Here is a 21,516-nt window from a genome sequence, read left to right on the forward strand (position 1 = left end):
TGGTGTGTCTGCACTACTATAGAAATACCTAAGGAAGCTTCAAAACAGCTTGCTCAGTTAGTGGAGCTGACCTATCTTAGGCTCACAGACACCTTGTCTCTGAGGATGCGTTCAGATTCATCAGGGCAATGGTTTGGCACTGGTCTACCTGCACTGCAGTTCTCACTGCTCCAGGTCCCCAGACACCTTCCCAGAGAGTGGTGCCACATGACACGACCCTATGGCCCCGTACCGGTGTCATATGGCTGTGGATGCAAGTGCAGGAGGCACTGCACTTTGTTCTCCCAGCACAGCTTTGGCAGGGCTAAAGACCTCATGTACTACACACACAGGGCTATGCTACTTCAGGACACAAAGCAATATTTGTGTGAAGCTGCATCTGAGACAACCAGTAGTGCTGGAGCAGAACTGGCCCCATCGGTGACACAGGTGACACACAGCCAGGCTGAGCAGGTAGACTGCTTGTGTAGGTGCTCAACTGCATTCAGTTATACTTTGACAGCTAGTCATCCTTTGAATCAAAGGTCTGTGTAGGAACGTAAGTGTGGGTCTGAATCATTTCAAGCAGAGGAAAGGATGGAGAAAGTCTTCACTGTGTTCTGGATCACTCAGTTCTATAAACCATTGAATAGGACAGAAAGTGCGTGACCACTTTTTATAGCTTTAAAAGAAAAGTTGTGTGACCCATGTATCTTACACCAACAGTGATGCATCACTGATGCTTGCCAAACGATTTGAAGACTTCCTCCTACCCTTGGCAATTCTTTGTCTCTCTCTTGGCAGCTGTACATGGAGAAAGCTGGCAATTTTGGACCACTGTTGTGAAGGGCACATGCTGTTTCAGTCTCTGTACAACATGCTCAAGTACCCTGGCTAGTGGCCTGGGTGCCAGCTGGGAACTGGAGGCAGCACTTTGTCCCCCCTGGCTTCCTCTTACTTTTACCATCAGGATTCAGTTTCAAACTAGTGCAAGAGGAAAATTTCAAACAGGGTAGGTAAAGCAGCACCTCCTAACTATAGCCTGTGCTTGGAAGTAACTTTTCACCTCAGCCTTGAAGAAGTGAGCCTTTCCCCTTGTCCTTCTGTGGCCCAGCTGTATCAAATGATGGACAGGTGCAGCCTGGAATGAAGGTCCCTGTCTAGCCATTAAGGCTTTCACCACACAGGCTACACTGCAGAAGTTCACCTTACAAAACCTTTGAGGAGAGAATTTCAGAGACACCAAAAGGATATGTAGTTGTGTATGGAGAAGAACTTATTAAGGTAATTTTAAACTCTTAAATCATTAAGGCTTTTCCTAGGGTAATTGAATGTGATCCTTGGAAGCATTCCAGGCCAGGCTGGACAGGGCTTTGAGCAGCGTGATCTAGTTGAAGATGTCCTTGCTTGTTGCAGGGGGGTTGGACAAGATGACCTTTGAAGGTCCCTTCCAACCCTCACTATTCTATGATTCTATTCTGCTAAACATTAGGAAGAGTTGTTTTCAGTATGTCCCAGTTTTCTGTTTTTCTTTTCCTTTCCTACCCCCCTATTTTAGTGCACTAAAATAGCTAAAATAGCTCATACATTGTTTTGGAACTTGTAGTACTTCTGTTATTCTGCAACATGACTTTAAAAAGGGAAGCTTGATTGGCCCAGCCTTCGAGGAGCTGGAAAATAAGGACCTATGCAGTGCAGCATCCGAAAGAGATCCAGGCTCAGCCTCGTAAAGAAAAACATCTAAACATTTATGTGATTACTAGGAACAGCATATTCTCTTGCACCCATGTGCTTCTGGATGCATTCCAAGATATTAATAGCAGTAGTGGCAGGGCTGTACGTTATATTGTTATTTCCTCCTTGGAGAGAACAGAATGTTAGACTGTGAGAATATGACATGGAAACTATGTGAGTTGGCTGCCCTCTTCTACTTTATTTACTCCTTCTTAGATCTTTCTGACTTAGGGGCTTTTGCAATCACTTTAGAAGAGATTCACTTTTTGCCCAGGAAGAGGAACTCTGGAATTTCCACTCTGGATCAGATTATGGACATTAATCCAGGCTTCTGTCTCTATCTGTCAGAAACAGAACAGACCTGAGTAGTCAATATCATGTTGGACAACTTGAGAACTTAAATTTACTTTACTCTTGAGTTACAACGGTGATCAATAGATGTCAGTAGGTATAAACATCGTTAAGCTTCATTACTTTTCATCTTATTTGTACAGAAATAGACATTACACATTCAGATAAATATCCTTTCATTTCATTGTCTGTCTCACTAAACTAGTTGACGAGTGTGTCTTCCACCAGTTTGATCTAGGACTCAGCTAATATAGCAGGCCAAATACAGCAAAGAGAAAGGCCTAAGAACGCAGGGAGAAAACAGTGATTCAGTTTTTGTTCTTAGAGCAAGGGCTGGTCGCTTTCTGAAAAGCTGCCATTCTATCACTAAATGGGAACTTAATTGCCTCTTGAACTGCCTTAGTCTGGACTAGGTCTAGCTATGTTTTCCAAGACTGGGTTTTTAAGTCGGGGGATTCCCCAGCACCCTGATGAGGAGGAAGCCAGTAGCACTGCTGAAAGCAGCAGCTCCCCCTTTCCAACCCCTCCTTCCCTCTCCCATGTGTTTGTGGCCTTTGCACAGCACTGGCTCTTGTGCCAAAAGAATTGTCCACGTGGTGGCACAGAAAAGCAGATCAGGGAATTGATCCAGTTTGAAACTAGCTGTTTTAAGAGCAGAAGCTGTTACCTGCTGCTGTTCAGCATTCAGTCATAGCAGTTGATGCTGGTGCAGAGCCAGGATAGTGGGCAGTGCAGGGTCGGGGGGAGGAGGGTGAGGGACAGGAGAAAGATGGGCAGAACTGGCTCCACCTGCAGCACTGCTGGTTTATGCTGTTTAAAGGGTTTTTGTAATTATGGGCTAAGACACTGTCAATTTTGCATTTCTAAGCAAAAAAAAGTCCCTGTTCCTGAAGACAGTGAAGCTTGACGTATGCTCTCTGTGTACAGCAGCCAGTGTAATCTTGGAGGGCATAGTAAAGCTGAAGTAAAACTACTTCAAACTAGAGACAGTGGGTATTAATTAAAGGACACTGACAAATCATAGATATACAGTCACAGTTGATAAATCTATTTTTCTACCCCAAACTTGAGGATTGCTTCTCTTGCTCTCCAGATGAAAAGTAGAATCTGCAGATTAAGACAATGATTCTTGTTAAGTGTTGAAATAAAGTTGCATTTCAGGGGACATGGATTCAATAATCTGCATAGTACCTTTCAGTTTTCCGTGTGGTGTTATCTGTTAGTTACAATACTGTAACTTGTTGAAGGGCAGATGTTCTCTCACCATAACTTAGCAATGAGGTGGTCAGGGAAAGGGAGGATCCAAAATTTTGTAGTGTTTAATTTCTCCCTGACGTAGAAAGGCAATGACCAGCAGCTCCTGTTCTCCGAAGACTGTGTGGACTGTTCCCCATAGGACAGGCGGTACAAGATAAGGCTTCCCACACTGTTCAACAGAAGCTGTTTCCCATGGAGGGATTCAAACTGTATAGCCCACCTAGCAGAAAGTCTAAGGCATCAAACCTGATGCAGTTGTGTTCACATTGCTTATTGGAGGTGGTGCTTTTCATAACCTAAGCCCCGAGCAGCAGCTGGGGTTTGTTTCAGAGAGAATGAGATAGTTTGCTCCAGAGTAGTGAACAGCATTTATTTGGAGTGGGTAATAAGGATTCGTGAACCGGGAAATTTCAATAACCTGATAGTACAGATGCTGGTTACAGGGACTTCAGTTTTTGGGGAGCTTTTTAAGATAAGGGATGAGCTTAAGTGTTTGAAAACACTTTATTTCCCAGTTTTTTGAAAGTGACCTCTAGATGTACATAAAATTGCCAAACTTTTCTTGTTGGGTTAGTCAATGTAAAGAGGTAAGCATGTAACACAGGTAGTCATCTGTGAAGATTTCCTTTACCAATCTTCAGAGGTTCTGACCTGTCTATTGCTGCTGTGTAGGGACTGCAGGTGCTTATTTGTGGATAGTGAATCACCTCTGGTCCTTTTGTCTTCTGAACTTTCCTCATCATCCTAGATTCAATGGCCTAGTACCAATTGCCTACTTTACTCATACTGGGTCTAAAATATTTTTATATTTTGACTTAGAAAGAGAAGATACTCATTTTAGTGCACAACGGAAGGTACTACAAATGCTAAATTTCTGCTTTCTAAAGGCAATTGAGTTTTTTGTATTATCGTTATTAGATTTGATCCCAGTGTGAATCACCCTGAGAGTCCTACTCATGATTTATTTGATAAAACTGCTCCTGTGCTCCCTGTAAGATTGTTGCACTACAAATACATTATTTTTCTGCTTGACTGAGAGTCAGACCCAGCTATGCAATTGGATCTGAAGTCTCTGATAAAGTTTCTGTTTGGGATCCTGCTTCCAACTTCTTTGCAGAGGCAGGTCAGAGACCAAAAATTGAATTTTGCATTGCTGCTGAAGTAATTCAGATGCCTGGTACCACAGGGCAGTTTTGAAAATAGCAACTGATGTGCAGTTTAACACCATATTAGGTCTATCTCACTGGGGCACAGGGACCTCCCTGGCACTGAAACTTTCCAAAATGTGCCGGCAAAAGCGCCCATTGACAAGCTTAACCTCAGAAGACCGTATTTTCTTGGTAGATGTGAAATGAACTTCATTTCTTCAGAAATCAAGTACTTTTGAAATGATGCTTCAAGTTTTAGTTTTGTGCATGGTACCGTGGAATAAGGCTCATTGCTTTTTTTTGCTTTCTTCCACTTTAAACACAGTCTGAAGACAATGAGAAAAATAAGGAAGCATGTAAACAGGACTGTAAAACCACTTAATGACATGTATGGATTCACAGTTAGTTTGTTTTGCAAGCTTTTTGGTTTTGTTCTAAATGAAGTGATGAGCTCCAAATATGTTTTTTATTACAATATCTAACTGCTCTGTGCTGAAGATCTTGCCATGGTACCTTCCAGCAATAAAGACACAATGTCACAACTTTGCTCAGTGAGCTCATCAGGAAGATACTTGTGGAACAGCAGCTGCAGCGAGTGATTTTCTAGAGAATTGATAAGGAAATAAATAGAATGGACTAACCAATTTTCCTGGAGTGCTTATCTGTCATTTAGGCTTATGTAAAATATTTTAATAATGTACAGACCCTGGTAGCCAGAAGCTATCACTGGGGTATCAGCGGAATCAGGGTTTGCATAACAACAGGAGGAGGTATCCTTGCTATGTTTCCTCCTCTTCTCTTGTTTCAATCCCCCTCTGTGCCTGGAATGTAAATTCTAAACCACTGATCAAGGCATGAAGCAAACCCATACGAGGCAGCTGGCAGGTGGGCAGCAAGTGGTCAGGACAGAAGGAGAACACCAATAACCTACATGTCTTAACACTTAGTGTAGCTTTTAGGAGATTTGAGAGTATGCACAATCTGTACAGAAGCCCATGGCTCAGATGTTCAGCTGCATCATGTACATCCAGCACGTAATCTGGTACCTGCTCATCAATCACTTAGGTTTCCTGGAGACTCTGGTCCTGGGTACTTACAAACACTGTTTAGTCGAGAGAGACCTTGGCTTACAAGGTGTTTCTTTTTTTTTTTTTTCATGTAAACTAAGTGTCTGTTAAAGGCTCTTATGTGATGGTGTTGATAGCTGAAGTGACCTTCATCTGTACAATTCGTGCATACGAATTCATCACATAGCCCTGCTTGACCCTAGAGGGTACTTTAAAGGGAGAGTGGATAATGCAGACCAAGTGACTGCTCTGGTGCTCCACAGATTTAAATGTGTTTGTAGAACCACATAAAACATGTTGTCTGTGATTACTTTTATATTAAAAAGAATTCAAAGGCAGCTAAATGGGAGGAAGCCAAAAAAACATATGGAGAAAATAATATCCAAAAAGCCTGGTACATGCTAGGAAACCAGCAGTCAAACAGGAACAATAACACAAAAATCAATAGGAAAAAAAAGCATGTACTGAATCCAATTAAGTTTGCATTGATTATAGAGAGCAAAACAAAACCAATTTTGACTTCTCTCTCCAATATTTGATCCTGAGAATGGTGTCCTTATTTAAAACATTTTCAGAATCAGTTTCTATGATATTCAGCTTTCTCCTCTGAGAATGTGCCATGCACCACATTTGTAATTTATGTCAGAATAAATTAAAATAAAAGCAGAGAAGCCACTAAAACCAGTTTCAGTTTTGAGAACTAAAAGTATCAAAAGCACAGTCAAAGAACTGAAATAATAATTGGTAACAGTGAATACAAAAATAACAGTTTCAAGCCTGTTTCAGATTTGGTGATATATCAGAGCAGGGCTAAGGAAGCAAAGCAAACGGGAAGTTTTTTCTCAGCAGAGTGGATCATAAATTCGGACCGCACCTAAGACTTTATCCAATATTTTCGTTAAAATTCTTTAGACTAGAAACTACCAGATATGAAAAGGCACTTTTATTTATTCATTTAACTCCTACCTTGCTGCCTAACATTTCCAGGTGATCAAATTATTCTGACTGCTGTAACACATTCTACATCAAGAACAAGGTCCATAGGCAAACCTGGATCAGACAAATGGATAAAAAGTGGAGAATAAGGTAGTGGTTACATAATTTTGGATTTGTGGCTCTAAGTTTCATAAACAAGACAATTAAAAAAAGTAATGAGATAAAAATAATGGCATAATGAAAACATTTGTTCTACCTTTGACTTTTTACTAGTTTTCAAGTTTCATTGACTTTCTAATCAAAGTGAGGATGATTTCAGTATTAGAAGTAAAAATTCTGGAAAAATGGGTATATTTATCATAATAGAATGTGTGGCAGTACAAATCTCTGTGATTTTTGGAAGAAAGGTCTCTGAGAATGATATTCTTTTGTTCCTAGTTACTCTGAAATATCTGTTCACAAAACAATTTTATTAACTTGGGCTGAGGTTAGTCTCTCCTCACATCTAACATCTAAAAGTTCAGAATGTGGTCTAAGCTTGCCCAATCTGATGCTGCTGTGAACAGAAAACATCGGATGTTGAGGGCAGGTATCTAAGCAGGTGAAACCAATTGCTTTTTAAATGTGCTTGCCTCTCATGAAATGTAAAAAGCTTGAAGTGCTCCTCTCACTTTTGGGCTGTTAAAGTTAAGAGGAATCACAACCTGATATCCAGATCCATGAAATCTGTTGATTTCAGTGGTAATATATTGAGAGATCTGGCTTCAAAATGCTACAGCTCATACACTTGGTAGTTTTGGATGCTGTAATGAAACACACAAGCCCATGAGTATTTCTTAGAAAACACAGTCCTGAAATATCCTTTCTGATTTTATTTTTCTTTCTCTCACTGGAGTAAGATTTCAGTGTGATAAAATGCTGTATAAAATGCATTATAATGGGGAAAATAAGCAAACAAGCAGGGGAAGGCAGGAGGAAATCATCTTCATTTTCAATAGTAAATCATTATTATTTTGGGCACCAGGAAAACAGCTTAACTTCTTAGAAAGGGTGGAACAATGGAGAATGTCTCTGACCTCACACAGGATACATATGCCAAGGTCCAGCCACGTTTTATAATTCCCCATCAGCGCTGCAGAATAGAGACTGTCTTGTTCCCATCTGCAAAGACTTGAGAAGGGCTGTGCATGAACTGAGGTGTTACTCAATGTATTTGGAAAACTTTAAAGTGAAATATTGAAATGAAATTAGCAAAATTTGAGCAGCTGAGCAGGATCACAGCTTTGGACTTGGGTGTCTGTGTGTTCTGTGCAAGTCCCAATTTTGGTAAGTCCCTTTGGCTCTGCCGATGTTGTGGGATGTGAAAGTGCTTGCCAGCTTCTGCATCCCTGAAACTGAATCTAGGCACGTACCATCTGCCTTTCCTCCCCAGGCTATGGTCTTCAGCCAAAGAATATTCAGGCATACAAGCGAGAAGACAGTGACATCAAGTTTCAACAAGTCCCCTAAATGAGTGGGGGATCAGGATTGCATGAAGTAGGGTATTATGGAGGACATGCAGCATAGTAAAAGTGATCCTTCAGACCGTACGAGTAAGGACAATATATTAGTTTTTCCTGCACAAGCCAGGAGTGGATGTCGAGGGAGGGGTATTCTGCCCTTCAGTATAGATGTGATCTCTCTGTATCTGCCCAGGCAGCTGCCTAAAATTAAACATGTAAATAAGTAAAGCTTCTGAGGAGAAGAAATGTTTTCTAATCCATTTCCATTAGATAGAAAGGTGTTATGGGTAAGTAGGTGGTAAGTTTTGCTGCCAATGAATTAGTACACCTACTTCGTGGCCATCAACTGTAGTTAGAAATGTGTGCTAGTCTGGAAGCTTTTCTTACAAATTGACAGTGACTGGCCAGGCTGAAAGCAAGTGTATCCATTTGAATCTATTCTGACCTTTGGTTTATGGCATACGCTCATGTCATGTCACATTACCTCATCATATCACAAAAGCTAAATGTCACACAGTGTCACATCTTACCCTAAGATGGCTCATCAGCCCCACTGTTCTCAGGTAGGTATCACATAACAAGAGCACAGTAAAAACATCGTCTCTTAGGTTATTTTAGCAGTTGTCAGTCACTAAGAAGCTGAAAGCAATATTCATGCAAATGAACAGATATAGCATAATTTATTTGTAACCTCTTTGGGGCTTAGTTAGTGAGTATTATTTCCATAAATCATTTTGCTGTGTGTTAACAAATCTTTTGAATACTCATGACCACAAGCCCTTGGAAATCTTCTGCTTAAGACTCTCTGAATTATTACTGTGTTTGAGGTGAAAGAGCACAGCACCTGAGGGCAACTGCTCAATAAAATTGTCTTTGCCTTCTGTGTGGTGGTGGGATTGCCCTGCTTACAATACTCCTAGCTTTCTATCAGCCTATGAGTCAAAGCCTAGTAATTTAATCAAGCTTGTGCCTGTTTATAAAGCTTATGTCATCCGAGTGGGAAATTGGAGCAATCCCTTGTGACTTAGGGGACGAGTCACACACAGACAAAAATGACTGACCATGGAGCTTGACTGCCACAGGACACAATTTGTTTAGACAAATGGCTAACAAACAGCTGTGAGTGATACTGAGGTTTGGATAAATAACTCTCAGTTCATGGCAAGCTCACAGACTGGAAAAGAGGGTGGGCAAAAGGTATACTCGTCCTGTAAACTGGTTAAGTGATCTCTGCAGGCCTGCTCAGCCCACACAATGCTAGTCTTTGATAAGACTTGCATGCAATCAAAAAAGTAAAGGTTTCATATTTGAAGGACAGGTAGGTACACGCAGCTGCAAAATGACACCTGGAGGCCCTTTGGGAGAGTTGGCTATCATGCTTTCTTGAGGCGAGGGCGGAGGAGTGGGCAGGTGCAATTACTTTCAGAAGATCTTTGCTTCTGGGCATGTAGAAGTTGTGTCGACCTGGAAGTGAGAGGTTTCAAAGCAAATGCTTCTGATTGTTCATCTGGCTACATTTTTTTTCCTGTCTTGTGAGTACAAGCAGGTGCCATTCCAGTGAGCATGGTTTTGTCAGGCCACTTGACAAAAACATCCTCATTTTCTTCCCTTCTCCTCCTCCCACTCCATTCTGGGCATAGAGGGAGGAAAGGAACATGGAGAGATGTGCCTTTCCTACCAGGCTGCAGGCTGGGATATATTGGGTTGGACTAGATGATCTCCAGAGGGCCCTTCCAACTCCAGCCATTCTATGATTCTGTGATATTCCCTTTCCTTGTCCATGCTGCACTCACACCTTGCCTACTGTCTCACACGTGATGGGGTGATAGGGGTTTATGACACGGTGGGGAGCATTAGACTTCTTGCATGTAGTTCACCCACTTTGAAAGTCTGGGTGCCACATGGCATGTGGCAGCAAGGTGCCAAAGAGGAGTAGGAAATGAGGGAGAAGGGATTCAACAAGGGAATGAGGCTTCTGAGGCAGCAGGCATAAGGACCAGCTCCATCATATGTTAGAGCCTTCTCTGTGAAAGGCTAATCATCTGCAAGCTCCTCAGAGGCCTGTGGAATCAAAAGGTTTTGAGGGTTCCCAAAGATTTCTTGGAGATACTCAGCTTCTTTCAAGACTAGAATCCCCCACATCACTCTCTTCTTTTGCCTTCCTGTTCCTCCTGCAGTCAAAATGTCTAATACTTACTAACTAAATCATTAACTGAGCTAAGCATTTTAATAGGCTAAGTAATTATTGCCCATGGTCATAATATATGATATGGAGAGGGTTTTTTTTGATTAAGAAATGTTTTTCCACCCCTGTATAGCATATGACCTTCAATGTATAGGCTATATTTCTTGCTCACTCTGCCACCCTGAGGGCACCACTTCCCTTTATATAAATAAAAAAAAAAGTTAATGATGCACTTGTAATCACATGGCTGCATTTGAACGAATCCCATTCCAGACTTTCCCTGAAGGGTTTAATTATACAGATTTGTACAGAATTACACTCAGTTGTAATCCTGGGGTCTGCTAGTGTAGCTGGTGGTTCCTTTGAGCATCTGTACTCCTGACCAAGTGTGCACAAAGAAATGCAATGCAACATTCAAAAGCCAAGCTTAATGAATGTAACTGCAAACTGAACCTCTTTAAAAACAATTATTTAGAACAGAATAATAGAACGTACCTTTCTGCAGAATAGCAGAACATAATTCTGAGCTATCCCTTCATTGTGGGAAGGAAACATGGTCTCAATTATTTTTCTTATGCAATTTAATATAAATACATTTTTTTCAGTCACAGATATTTCAAAAAATAACCAATTCAAAAGGATCTCCCTCCCTGATATCTTCCTATTAAAGGTCTGAGTCAAAGTCTGACATCTGCTACCCCAATATAAATCTAGAGATGATACCTGGATTCCAGTGGAGTAGCTCTGGATTTATAACAACTCAAATGAGAGCTCATTTGGCCTTCTAAATATGTAATTGTTCTCAGTGCAAAAAAATCTATTAATCCCTCCCAGCAGTCACTGATTGTGGCATTTTAACAATAACAGCCAGCATGATTGAGTGTTTTCAGTGCTTACTGACAGATGGTCATTGTGTTACAAAACAGCCTCCAGTAAATAATGACCATATCCACATGAGAGATGGAAAATAGTTCTCTATTGTACGATCCTTTTTTGCTGCACATAATGAAGTAGAAATGTGTCTTCGACTCCATTTTATACTGATACTGAAAGGCCAAAACTTCCATTTGAATGAAAAGTGATAAGAATATGAAAGCAGAAAGGTTCCATGTTGCTTTTATTTGTTTGCTTGCCTATTTGTTTTCATCTAATAAACCATTAGGACTTTGTGGTTAATGTTCTTCTATCCTTATTTCATAGTATATAGTTCCCTTAGGGCACTAATGGAGCTTCTTTTTAAAGATTACAAGTAAACTAAAGGCAAAGAAATGTTTTAATAGTTACAAGATGGCAGGGCTAAAGCTCTGCTTCATCTTAACATGATGAGTGTGAGTGCACAGTGGTCTGTGTGGTTTGGAAAGAGATTTCATTCTAACCACAATGCTTAGGACCATAATGTGTACTAACAGCTTATTACATTAACATTCGCAGAGATGTGAATTTACTAATGTTACTAATGTTGCTACAGAAATTATGTCTGTTATACTAAAAAACAATCTGAAGCACCAAGCATATTTGATAGACGCCTCCAAAATGTTGTTAGAAGATACCTTATTGTACACTAGAAGCAGCACAGTAGAAGCAGGAGAGGAGATCAGAATCAAATGATGGAAGCAAGTTGTCTTGCATCAGATTATTGATAAATAAAAGGAGTATGTTTCACTATGTTTCATAGAGACAACTAAGCCTATCTTACTGAACACATTCAGACCTTTTTTTTGAAGAATAAACTGTTGAGTAGTAACTGACTTAATTCCCACTGCAAAAAGACTCAGTGATACAACTGAGCTGAAGTGAAATGATGGAGCAAAACTGGAAAAATGAACACATAGCTTTTTGTTTACCAGAGAATCATAGAATACTTTAAGTTAGAAGGGACCTTTAAAGGTCACCTAGACCAACCTCCTGCAACGAGCAAGGACATCTTCAACTAGATTGGGTTGCTCAGAGTCCCATCTAGCCTGGCCTGGAATATCTCCAGGGATGGGGCATCTACCACCTCTCTGGGCAACCTGGGCCAGTGTTTCACCACCCTTATTGTAAAAACTTTCTTCCTCATGTCTAGCCTGAATCTCCCCTCCTTTAGTTTAAAACCATTACCCCTTGTCCTATCGTAACAGGCCCTGCTAAAAAGTCTGTCCCCGTCTCTCTTATGAAAGGCCGCAACAAGGTCTCCCTGGAGCCTTCTCCAGGCTGAAGAACCCCAACTTTCTCAGCCTGTCCTCACAGCAGAGCTGTTCCATCCCTCTGATTATTTTTGTGGCCGCCTCTGGCCCCTCTTTAACAGGTCAATGTCTTTCCTGTACTGGGCACTCCAGAGCTGGATGTGGTACTCCAGGTGGGATATCACCAGAGCAGAGTATGGGGCAGATTATGTGTTGACTGTTCAAGAGTACAAAAAAGTCTAGCTTCACAAGACCATGACATGTCGAAAAGACATAAGGGTTCATGGGGCTAAGAAGTTGAATATATTTTAACAGAAGAATAAATTGTTGATCACTAACTGGCAGAAACTTGTTCAAAAACAAATTTAAGTTTTATAACCTCAGTGGAAAACCCCCGTGCAACAGTACAGGCTGAGGGCTGATTGGGTAGGAAGTGGCTTTGCTGAAAGGACACGAAGGTCCGTGGGGGCGAGAAGTTGAATATGTTTCAACAGCATGCCTTTGTGGCAAAGCAAGCCAGCCCCACACTGGCCTCTGCTAACAGAAGGGCAGCCACATCAAAACTTAGACAACTGGTCTTCCAGTCATCCTTTCCAACCTGAATCGCTCTTTGACAACCCTAATGTCCTCAGCAGGTTTAAAGAATGTGACATGACACAGAAAAAGCCCAACCAGTAGCTGAGTTCTCCTTTAACATTTATAAGGTTTTTGATGCTCTCTGCTAGTTCAGTTAGCCTATTAAAGAAGAAAATGTGGTGGAATGATGATTACTGCTTCTGGGAACCCCATATGAGGTATTAATCTCCTCATCTTCCAGATACTTGTTACATACTTTCTCCTCGTACTAGAATGGGATAAAACAAAACAAATAAAGCTCACCAGTTTACTAGAAGCCTGGTTTCTCTCCTCCTCTCCCCTCCACTCCCCTCCAATGTTTTTTATCTTGATCCTTCATAATCTTCCACATACTTCACCAATTCTGGATAACAATTGCTAACTGTCAGAGTAATCCTGAGCAGCTGTTTGTTCACTTCAAGGATTTGTTTTGTCTTTGCCTAGGCCTTTACTTTTACCTGGGTATATTTTCAAGAACACTTGATATGTGCTTGTACTCTCATTCTTACAGGTCAGCCATCACTTCTCTTAAAGACAGTGTCCCAGTGCTTTTAGCAGGTAAGGAGCAAGGAGGTTTGTGAACACTGGGAAAATCTACTGTGCTGGCTTAGAAATTCTCAGACTTCCTGGGAAGATGGAGTCTCCATTCCCTCTACCTACTCCCATATGCAGAGACATGCCCGTTGTAATGCACAGGGGTTCCAGGCTGCTGAGGTCTCTCCTTTTTCTCCCTGAACTACAGCGCTTAATCTACTGTGACAAATGAGTCAGATGGAGCCACAAATGGAAGCCCAGAACAGGCAGTATGGAGACACAGCTCAGTTTTATGTGCCTTTCCAGGGACAAGGCACCTAGAAGACTGCTCTAGTGTTAACATCCTTACAAGATCCAAACCCTCATCAGGATCTGGCCTTTTATTCCTATGCAGGGATCAAATAAAATACTAAGTCTATAGATTTGCCATGATTTTTTTTTTTTTTTTTGTCTTGGCAAAGCTTATTTAAATGTTCAGGCAGGACTTTTGTACACATGCAGAAATAAGTAAATAATCTGTGGGCCTTAAAAATCAGCTGCGATCAAATCCTCAACTTAACTGAAGATCTTTGTAAAATCATGGACCTAAACTAGACCCATGTTCCCCAGCTATAAATCAATGTATCTGTTGAACAAATAAGCCTTCTGTAGAATGTTTAAGGGAATGATACCTGGTATAGAAAAGCAAACACATCTACATGAGATTTCTGACATAAGGCATCTACCATTGTGCTTTTGACTGGCTAAACAGAATGTCCTTCCCACTTCAGAGAAGCTGAGGTCTGGATTTGTTGTTTGCCTCCCTCGGGAGACAAAAGCTGCATGCTTTTCAAGGTGCATGATGTCTGACCTTGGTAACTGCTCATGCCTGATGAGGACTTGGGAATCATATAAGACAGAAAAATCAAGGTAGAAGAAAGTCTTTAAACTTTGAGAGCTGCTTTTGGCTTGCTGTCTTGATCTTTGATGATGTGGCATTTAGCATGTTACTTATGATAACTTTGAGGCTCAGGGAGCCCAGATCTCATAATGGACTCAGAAGATGTGTTTCAAATGCACTTATTTGCATATCGTCCTTTTTAAAATTATTTTTTAATTGTTTAAATGCTAATTTTGTATTACAGACATGGGAGCTATATCAGTAAATGCTAGACTTGAATAAGTACTTTTACTAATCAGGTTACTAAAACATAATAAATGAAGGTTATTTGAAGAATAATTTCTGTCCAAGATAATCTTAACTGCACAAACTGATTGGGATGAGATTCATAGAACAAGGATTTATACGAAATCTACCTTCAGGTTGCTGTTCAGAACCCTGAGGAAGGTGGAAATGTCTGGAGATTTCCAAAGCACTTACCCAAACTTATCCATCCACAGACAACCATTCTCCTACCCTAGTCCTGTCACACATGAACACTAGGCATTCCCTTGCCTATCTGATTTGTGAGACTCATACCATTCTGTTAGGGAGGGTCTGCACTAAAACCAGGCAGAGATGGTTTTAATTCAAATGATGTACATGGAGTTGTCTTCCTGAAATGGTGCAAAATCAGCTTCTCTAGTTTTTGGAATATTTTCCTGACCACAAAGTTATACTATATTATGAAACAGAGGTGTTATACGTCCAAACTCTCAATTTAATAACTGTGGCTATTTCATTGCCACAGCTTTCTAGCCTAGTGCTTTGTTCACATCCGGACAGTGATGTGAACATCCCATTTTCAGAAATATTTAAGTAATTTATATTAATCAATAATTAATAAGAGCCCAGAGCACATTTCTCCCCTTTCTTTTGGAGCTTATGACAGGTTCAGTACTTTTCTTTCCGTAGTCTAATGAGTATCAGGAGACAGGTGACTACATATCCATGTAGACTGAGAAGGGGCTAGAGCACACATAAAAACGGTGAGGGCACAAGCATTAGCTGATGGCTGTCACAGGAATGTTGTGTCGATGGCAATATACCTGTGCTTGTCAAATTTTCCATGTTGATGCTTCTAAGGACCTCAGCAGTTCTCCTGCACCTCAAAACAAATATTCATTAGTGTGGTCTTTTCAGAGAAGAGCAGATTTCTGAAAAGGTATGTGTATGAAGAATTGAAATTATGTGTAAATTCAGACTGCATCCAACAATTTCAGATGGAAAAGGTGAAAAACATGTCAATTATTGAAATATTCTATTTCATTACTTTTAAAGGAAAATGCTTCATTTCAAAAATTAAACCTAAAAGTTATGCTGTAATTTCATTTAGTCACTTTTTTTCATCATAAAAGTCTGTTTGAAAATTAATCCAAGTTGACAGGAAAAGAAATAATGAAGGGCTAAGGTGGGATTTTATTCACATATATGAGAACCAAAACAAGGTAGTTAAGGTTGAAGTAAATACTTCTAACTAATTCGTGTGTGTGCATGTGTTTGGTTTTCTGCTTTGTTTTGTTTACTGTACTAAGTAAAAAATCCTCAGAAAGTCAAATAATGACTTGACAAAATTTTTGCCTAAGACACCTCACAGCAAAATCCATGATTTGGCCAGATCCAGCTTGTGTACATGTGGTCAGGGAAAGGGCCAAACCACAGGTGGGAGGACAGACAGTCTTTACTAATGATCTAGTTCTCACAGCCACAGTATAAGCCAGCATTGGGATTTATTTATTTCTTCTCAAAATGAAAATCCTGAGTATACAGAGAACAGTGAAACTGGAAGAAAAGTATTTATTTACACGCCCTTCTGTTTTGTTCAGATACTGTAAATAGTTATGCTCAGGTGGTGTTTTCTTTTCTAAAACTATAGATTCAGAACAGAAAACCATTAAATGTTTAATACCATTCTGGAAAACGGACTTGTACAGAGTTTAATTACATTTATTATTTAACAAGTGAATGGCAAAACTTATTTTAGGTTCCTCAGAGCATTTCAGATATTAGCAGGCTTTATAGAGATAAGATTAACAGGATTACTAGGGATGTCGATACTATAGAGCAGAATTAAAAACTACAATGAATGTGGCTATTACTATCACTTTAAAACTATGCTACAATCTATTACGCTTTCTTAGCAAGTTAATGAAATTCTTTGTGGCACACACAAAGGATCTGCAGTATAATAAAGTTATTAGTGAAAATAAGTCAACCTTTTAGAAGGAATAAAAAAGGATCACTGGCAAAAGGGAAATGTAGTTCACTTATTCAACAATCATACTATTGTTTTGTAAACAATACACATTTTGAAAAGGCTTATCACTTCATGCTCTACACAGTTCTTTCGTAAAATATTGGTGCATGTATTTCTCTGGATGTCTAAATCAGTTTTTAAAAGCAAAGTTTTCTTATAATCTGCAATAGGAACGTAACTACAACAACTAAAAAATACCAAGTGCTATTTCAGGAGTAACAAGTAAGGTTTACAAGCTTTAAAAATTTCTCATGCCAACAGCAGTTGTTTTTCTTTTATTGTGGTTTAATATGGTTTCAGAATTCCCTTGGCTTTAAGACCAATGACTTTTTAAAGTGTAAAACCTATCTGATTCTTCTTACCTTATACTGAAGGACAGGCTGATTTGTTGGAAGTTTTCTTTGTTTTACATATTAAAAATTAAGCAATAAGGCACAATGTGGAGGAGCGATTATCTGATGATAACCCCAGCTTCCTGAAATTGCGTTATTGCAAATATAAATATAGTTTAGACTGTTCATTGGATATTAAGGGCATTAGCATGCTCATAGAGTTTAATCTTTCCCTTTAGAATATTAAATTCATAAGGCTTTTTTTTTTGTCTAAGCTATTTTTTAATGTGCAAGAGAGGACTTCGCATACTCAAGAAATACTGTAATTGCCCGGTGCATATTCCACTGGGGAGATTAATTTACAAGCACTGTACAGTTCTGCTAAAACTACTTCTCAACATTTCAAAATGTCAATAGTATATTTTCCCAGCCCTGTAAACACATTTTGATACACAATATAAACTTTAATGGTAGTTTTAAGACACCTCTGGGGGTATGGTTATTTAAGCAATAAGACACAGTAGGGTGTGAATTATGGTATAATAATTCCCTACCAACTGCATTGTTAGGCACAAGGCCAAAGGCCAAGGGACCAATGAAGACACTAGGTGTGAATTATGACATCATAAGTCACACTCTGGAGTGTCTTACTGCCATTAGAGAAATATTTAAAACATGTTTTAACACAAATACTTTATTCCTATAGTACTATATTTTAATGGAACATCCTGAAAAATCTTCCCAAGTAAAAAAGTCAGCCATTACATAACCTGGAATTAATAACAAAACTGAAAATGAAAACAAGAAAGGTCTCATATCTTCTGTTTTTTAGTTTGTCATATCGCACTGTGGTAACATGTTTTAAGGAAGAGGTCAAGAAAATAGGTGTCTCACCCAAGTTTGCAAAAGATAGAACAAAAGCCTTCTGCACAGAGGGGAATAATCTGCTTTGTTCATTGTCCTGAAAATCAGATTACCAGAATCACGTTTGTACTGGCTTCTCCTGTGTCACTGTGTTGATAAAGCTGCTAGAAAAGCTACAGACCTTTCTTCCACACTTGGTTTGCAGGGCACAATACAGACTTTGAGAGTAGCGAAAAGGTTCCTTAGACTCCACTTGAGCTCCTGCAGCTGAGGCTGATCATGGCTCTAACACAAATGTTAGTAAGGGCTGCAAATAGTACAATGTGCATTTATTTTATTTCCCATTTTAAACCCTATTTGAGAAATGTATTCCCTCTGGGTCCTCCCACGTTACATGTGCAGTGACCATAAGAGTCCTCTGGAGATAACACACAAGCTCACCTTACACATAACCAGCTCAGTGACTGGTAGCAAGCCCACTGCCATAGCAGAGATATTGGCATGGTCTAAACTGGCTTCTCAGTCAGTTTTTACAGCTTGCCCTAAACCACCAGGCTGCTCTGGATTGATTGCTACCAGTTGCTAAGCCAGCTAGTGGGCATTAGAGTCAGCAGTATGATAGACCTGGTGAGAGGGCTAATTGCCAGGCCTGTTTGAGGAGCGACAAGCCTAAGGGCCTGTCTGCACGTCTGGGCACAGTGAGGTGTTCAGGGTGGCTAAGCCAGCTGGGGTAGATGCTGTTAGATCTCTGTACAGCGATGCTGTGCCATGTAGGGATAACAATGTGCATCCTGCAAGCAATGTACTTGCAAGGTTGGGTTAATTAGCCCTCTTGCATCCAGTTCTGGAGCCATTTCATTTTGCTCTCACACAGGGACATCTGTGTATCCCTGTTATCTGAGTAGAAAAGCCAGAAAGCTCAATTCGTCCAGGCAAAGCCTTGTTCTGATATAATGGTTTAGGAGGTGAGAGTTGTTTCCTGCATTGGTTAGCTACCCCTCCTGGATAAAGTCACAATCTATGGCCGTTTACATCAGCTGAAGGTAAGATTCAGAGCCTGGAGTCCTTGCTTCTCCACAGAAAAGAAATGGGTATTCTTGAAATAAACAGAAATACAAGGGACTTCTGTGAAGCTGACAGTGGTAACAAGGTAAAATTCTGGGCTAACCTGGTGTCTCCCCTTCCTTGTCCACTCAAAATGTCTGTTTTAATATCTAGTGAGAGAAGGTGCTTAATCCTGCCTGCAGATTGATGATATTAATGAGAACAAAATGAGTTTTGCTGCTTCCCTGTAAAAACAAACAAACAAGCATGTGATTGCTTTTTGCCATTTGGCCTGCTGGAAGCTTCTGTCAAACATGATGGAAAAACCTACATTTCTAAGCATTTTTTTTTTCTTTCCCATTAACTTCCAACCAATGCTGAGCTCACTTTTTAAACCTAGCTTACATTTGAAAATATTAGTTTTACATCCACTTGCAAAATTACAAGCACTTTTTCCTGGATCTCAATAGGGAAAGGGCAAACAGCCAAGAAAAGTGTTTTGCACTGGCTCTACACACTCCAAGAACTTAAAATAAGTGGCCCCTGACAAAATACCTGTGTATTCATATAAATTACACCTCTTAGTGGCAAAGCAGTATTTCAAAGACTGCTGAGCAGTAGCTAACAAGTTTCCAGCAGCATGTTTTTCATAAATTAACATTACTGCTCAGAACTCATGTTCGACAATTAGAATGCTCCAATTTCTGAAACCATTTCATTACATGAAATTTGAGGTATAAATGCATCATTGTACCTCCACAAGGATATAATCCTTTGATACAGCCATCTCCATAAAGCCTTCTGGCTTGTAGCAGTAAATCACAGCCCTATTTTCATACCTCATTACCGTTATGTATCTTTCTGCTGACACCTGACCTTACGCATAATCAGGTATGAATTTCAAACCATACTTATAATCTAAATGAGTGCCTCATTATTTTACATAACCCAGAATGAAATAAGATTTCAGATGTAACTGCAGAATTCACAGTTCACACATTCAGAAACACAGGCCCACCGAAAAGAAGTCATGACTGAGCAGCATTGAACCACACCGGCATGTAGCAGCTTTGCAAGAATTTCAGGATTGGATTTAAGAAAGGATATTGCCAGTTCTGAAAACAACAACACAGTGTTAAAATTGTTTGGTATGTTGTTAAAGATAAACTATGAAAGAAAAATGAGAGCACTGAATTTATTACCTGTATTTTGAAGAAAGAACGACAGCACCAATTGCATAAAGTTATAAAACACCAGTTATAAACATGTAAATAATGTTCAGGTTTGCAACGCCAATAGAACACAGACATCTACAAAGAAATATATATATGTATACATGTAATATAATAAAACCATTCATTAGAGAACAAGAAACATCATATTTTTGTACTATATAAAACAGCTGTACAGTGTGCACACAGACTTTCCTGATCTCTCTAAAATGTCTGTCAGTCACTTCTCCCCATCATTTGCTTAACATATTTTCTTTATTGTCCATGGGAGAACTCTAAGTGACCGTCTTGTACTTTTAAACTAAGCACTTATAGTGCAGTTTGTCTCCATTTATATATATACACATACATATATATACTCACAGGTGCACACATATATGTATATGTGTATACATATGAAAAGAACAAACATACACATACACACACACACACACACCAGATCTGAATAGCTCCTCCATCCTGTGCTCTTGAATGAGTGCTTATAAAAAATCCCTGCACGCTTTGTGAAGGGAGGAAAGCTTGCTGATTGTGCAGATTGAAGTCATTAGATGGTTTCATTCCTAACAGTCTGCAAATACATGCATCTGAATCACATCGTGGTGTCCCATATGCCTGAAGGGAGTCTGTTGCAGGAGGTATCTTCTACCTTCTTCAGCAGTGTTGGCTTTTTACAAGGCGGTGGAGGTGGGGCTGTGATTCTTTGCTCAGTGTTGTGCAAGATTTGCTGCCAGTCTTCTCTCTCTTCACACAGCTTTCTCCTCCAATCCAGAAGCTCTTGCAGAGCCACACTCTCATTCTCTGAAAGTCTAAGCTGATGAATAACCTGTTAATGAGAAGGAAATAATAATAATAATAAAGGTGGATAAATTTAATTATCCTGGCAGTGTAAAACGGCAATATCCATGTTGAATGATACTGCATACAGGATTCTCTGCCTCTTTTGTCATGGATGTAAACCTGTGAGCAGGGCAGGTTCAGGCCCTGTTTTCTTATCTTCTTTATAAAGAGCTCAGTGATACTTATGATGATGTATAAACAGTAATGACTTTCAGCAAAATAACCTTCCCTTGAACTCATGAGAGGTGTTTCATACTGTCAAGCCCCTTGTGAGAAGGGAACCACTTTCTGCTCTCCATCCATTATTTGCAAAGGGCATCGTGGAGCATTATGAGCTTATCCACACATTCTAGTATGAGCCATGTTAGACGGTGAGTGGCTGTGAGCTCTCCCATTCTAATATTTACAATTACAGAAATAAATAAATGCATGTGGCCAAGCACTGAAGTTCCACACTTCTGCTGAGGGAAAGCTACTCTCATTTGTATTGCAGCTGAAACAACCCTGATAGATTAAACAACCCTGGTAATAATTTGAAGCAACCTTGTCCTCCAAAAG

General features: G+C 39.9%; 1 protein-coding gene across 1 annotated transcript in view; it reads right to left on the minus strand.

Annotated features, from left to right (window-relative positions):
• Positions 1-20,070: 20,070 nt before the first annotated feature.
• Positions 20,071-21,516, minus strand: part of MYO16 (myosin XVI) — a 379,702-nt gene continuing 378,256 nt past the window's right edge. Inside the window, exon 35 of the mRNA XM_082054681.1 lies at positions 20,071-20,944. Within this exon, the coding sequence (XP_081910807.1) occupies positions 20,711-20,944 (234 nt within the window). The 3' untranslated portion in view covers positions 20,071-20,710. The remainder of the gene's footprint in view (positions 20,945-21,516) is intronic.

This window comes from Streptopelia decaocto (assembly GCF_964273445.1).
Source record: "Streptopelia decaocto genome assembly, chromosome: 1".
In the NCBI taxonomy this organism is placed as follows: domain Eukaryota; kingdom Metazoa; phylum Chordata; class Aves; order Columbiformes; family Columbidae; genus Streptopelia; species Streptopelia decaocto.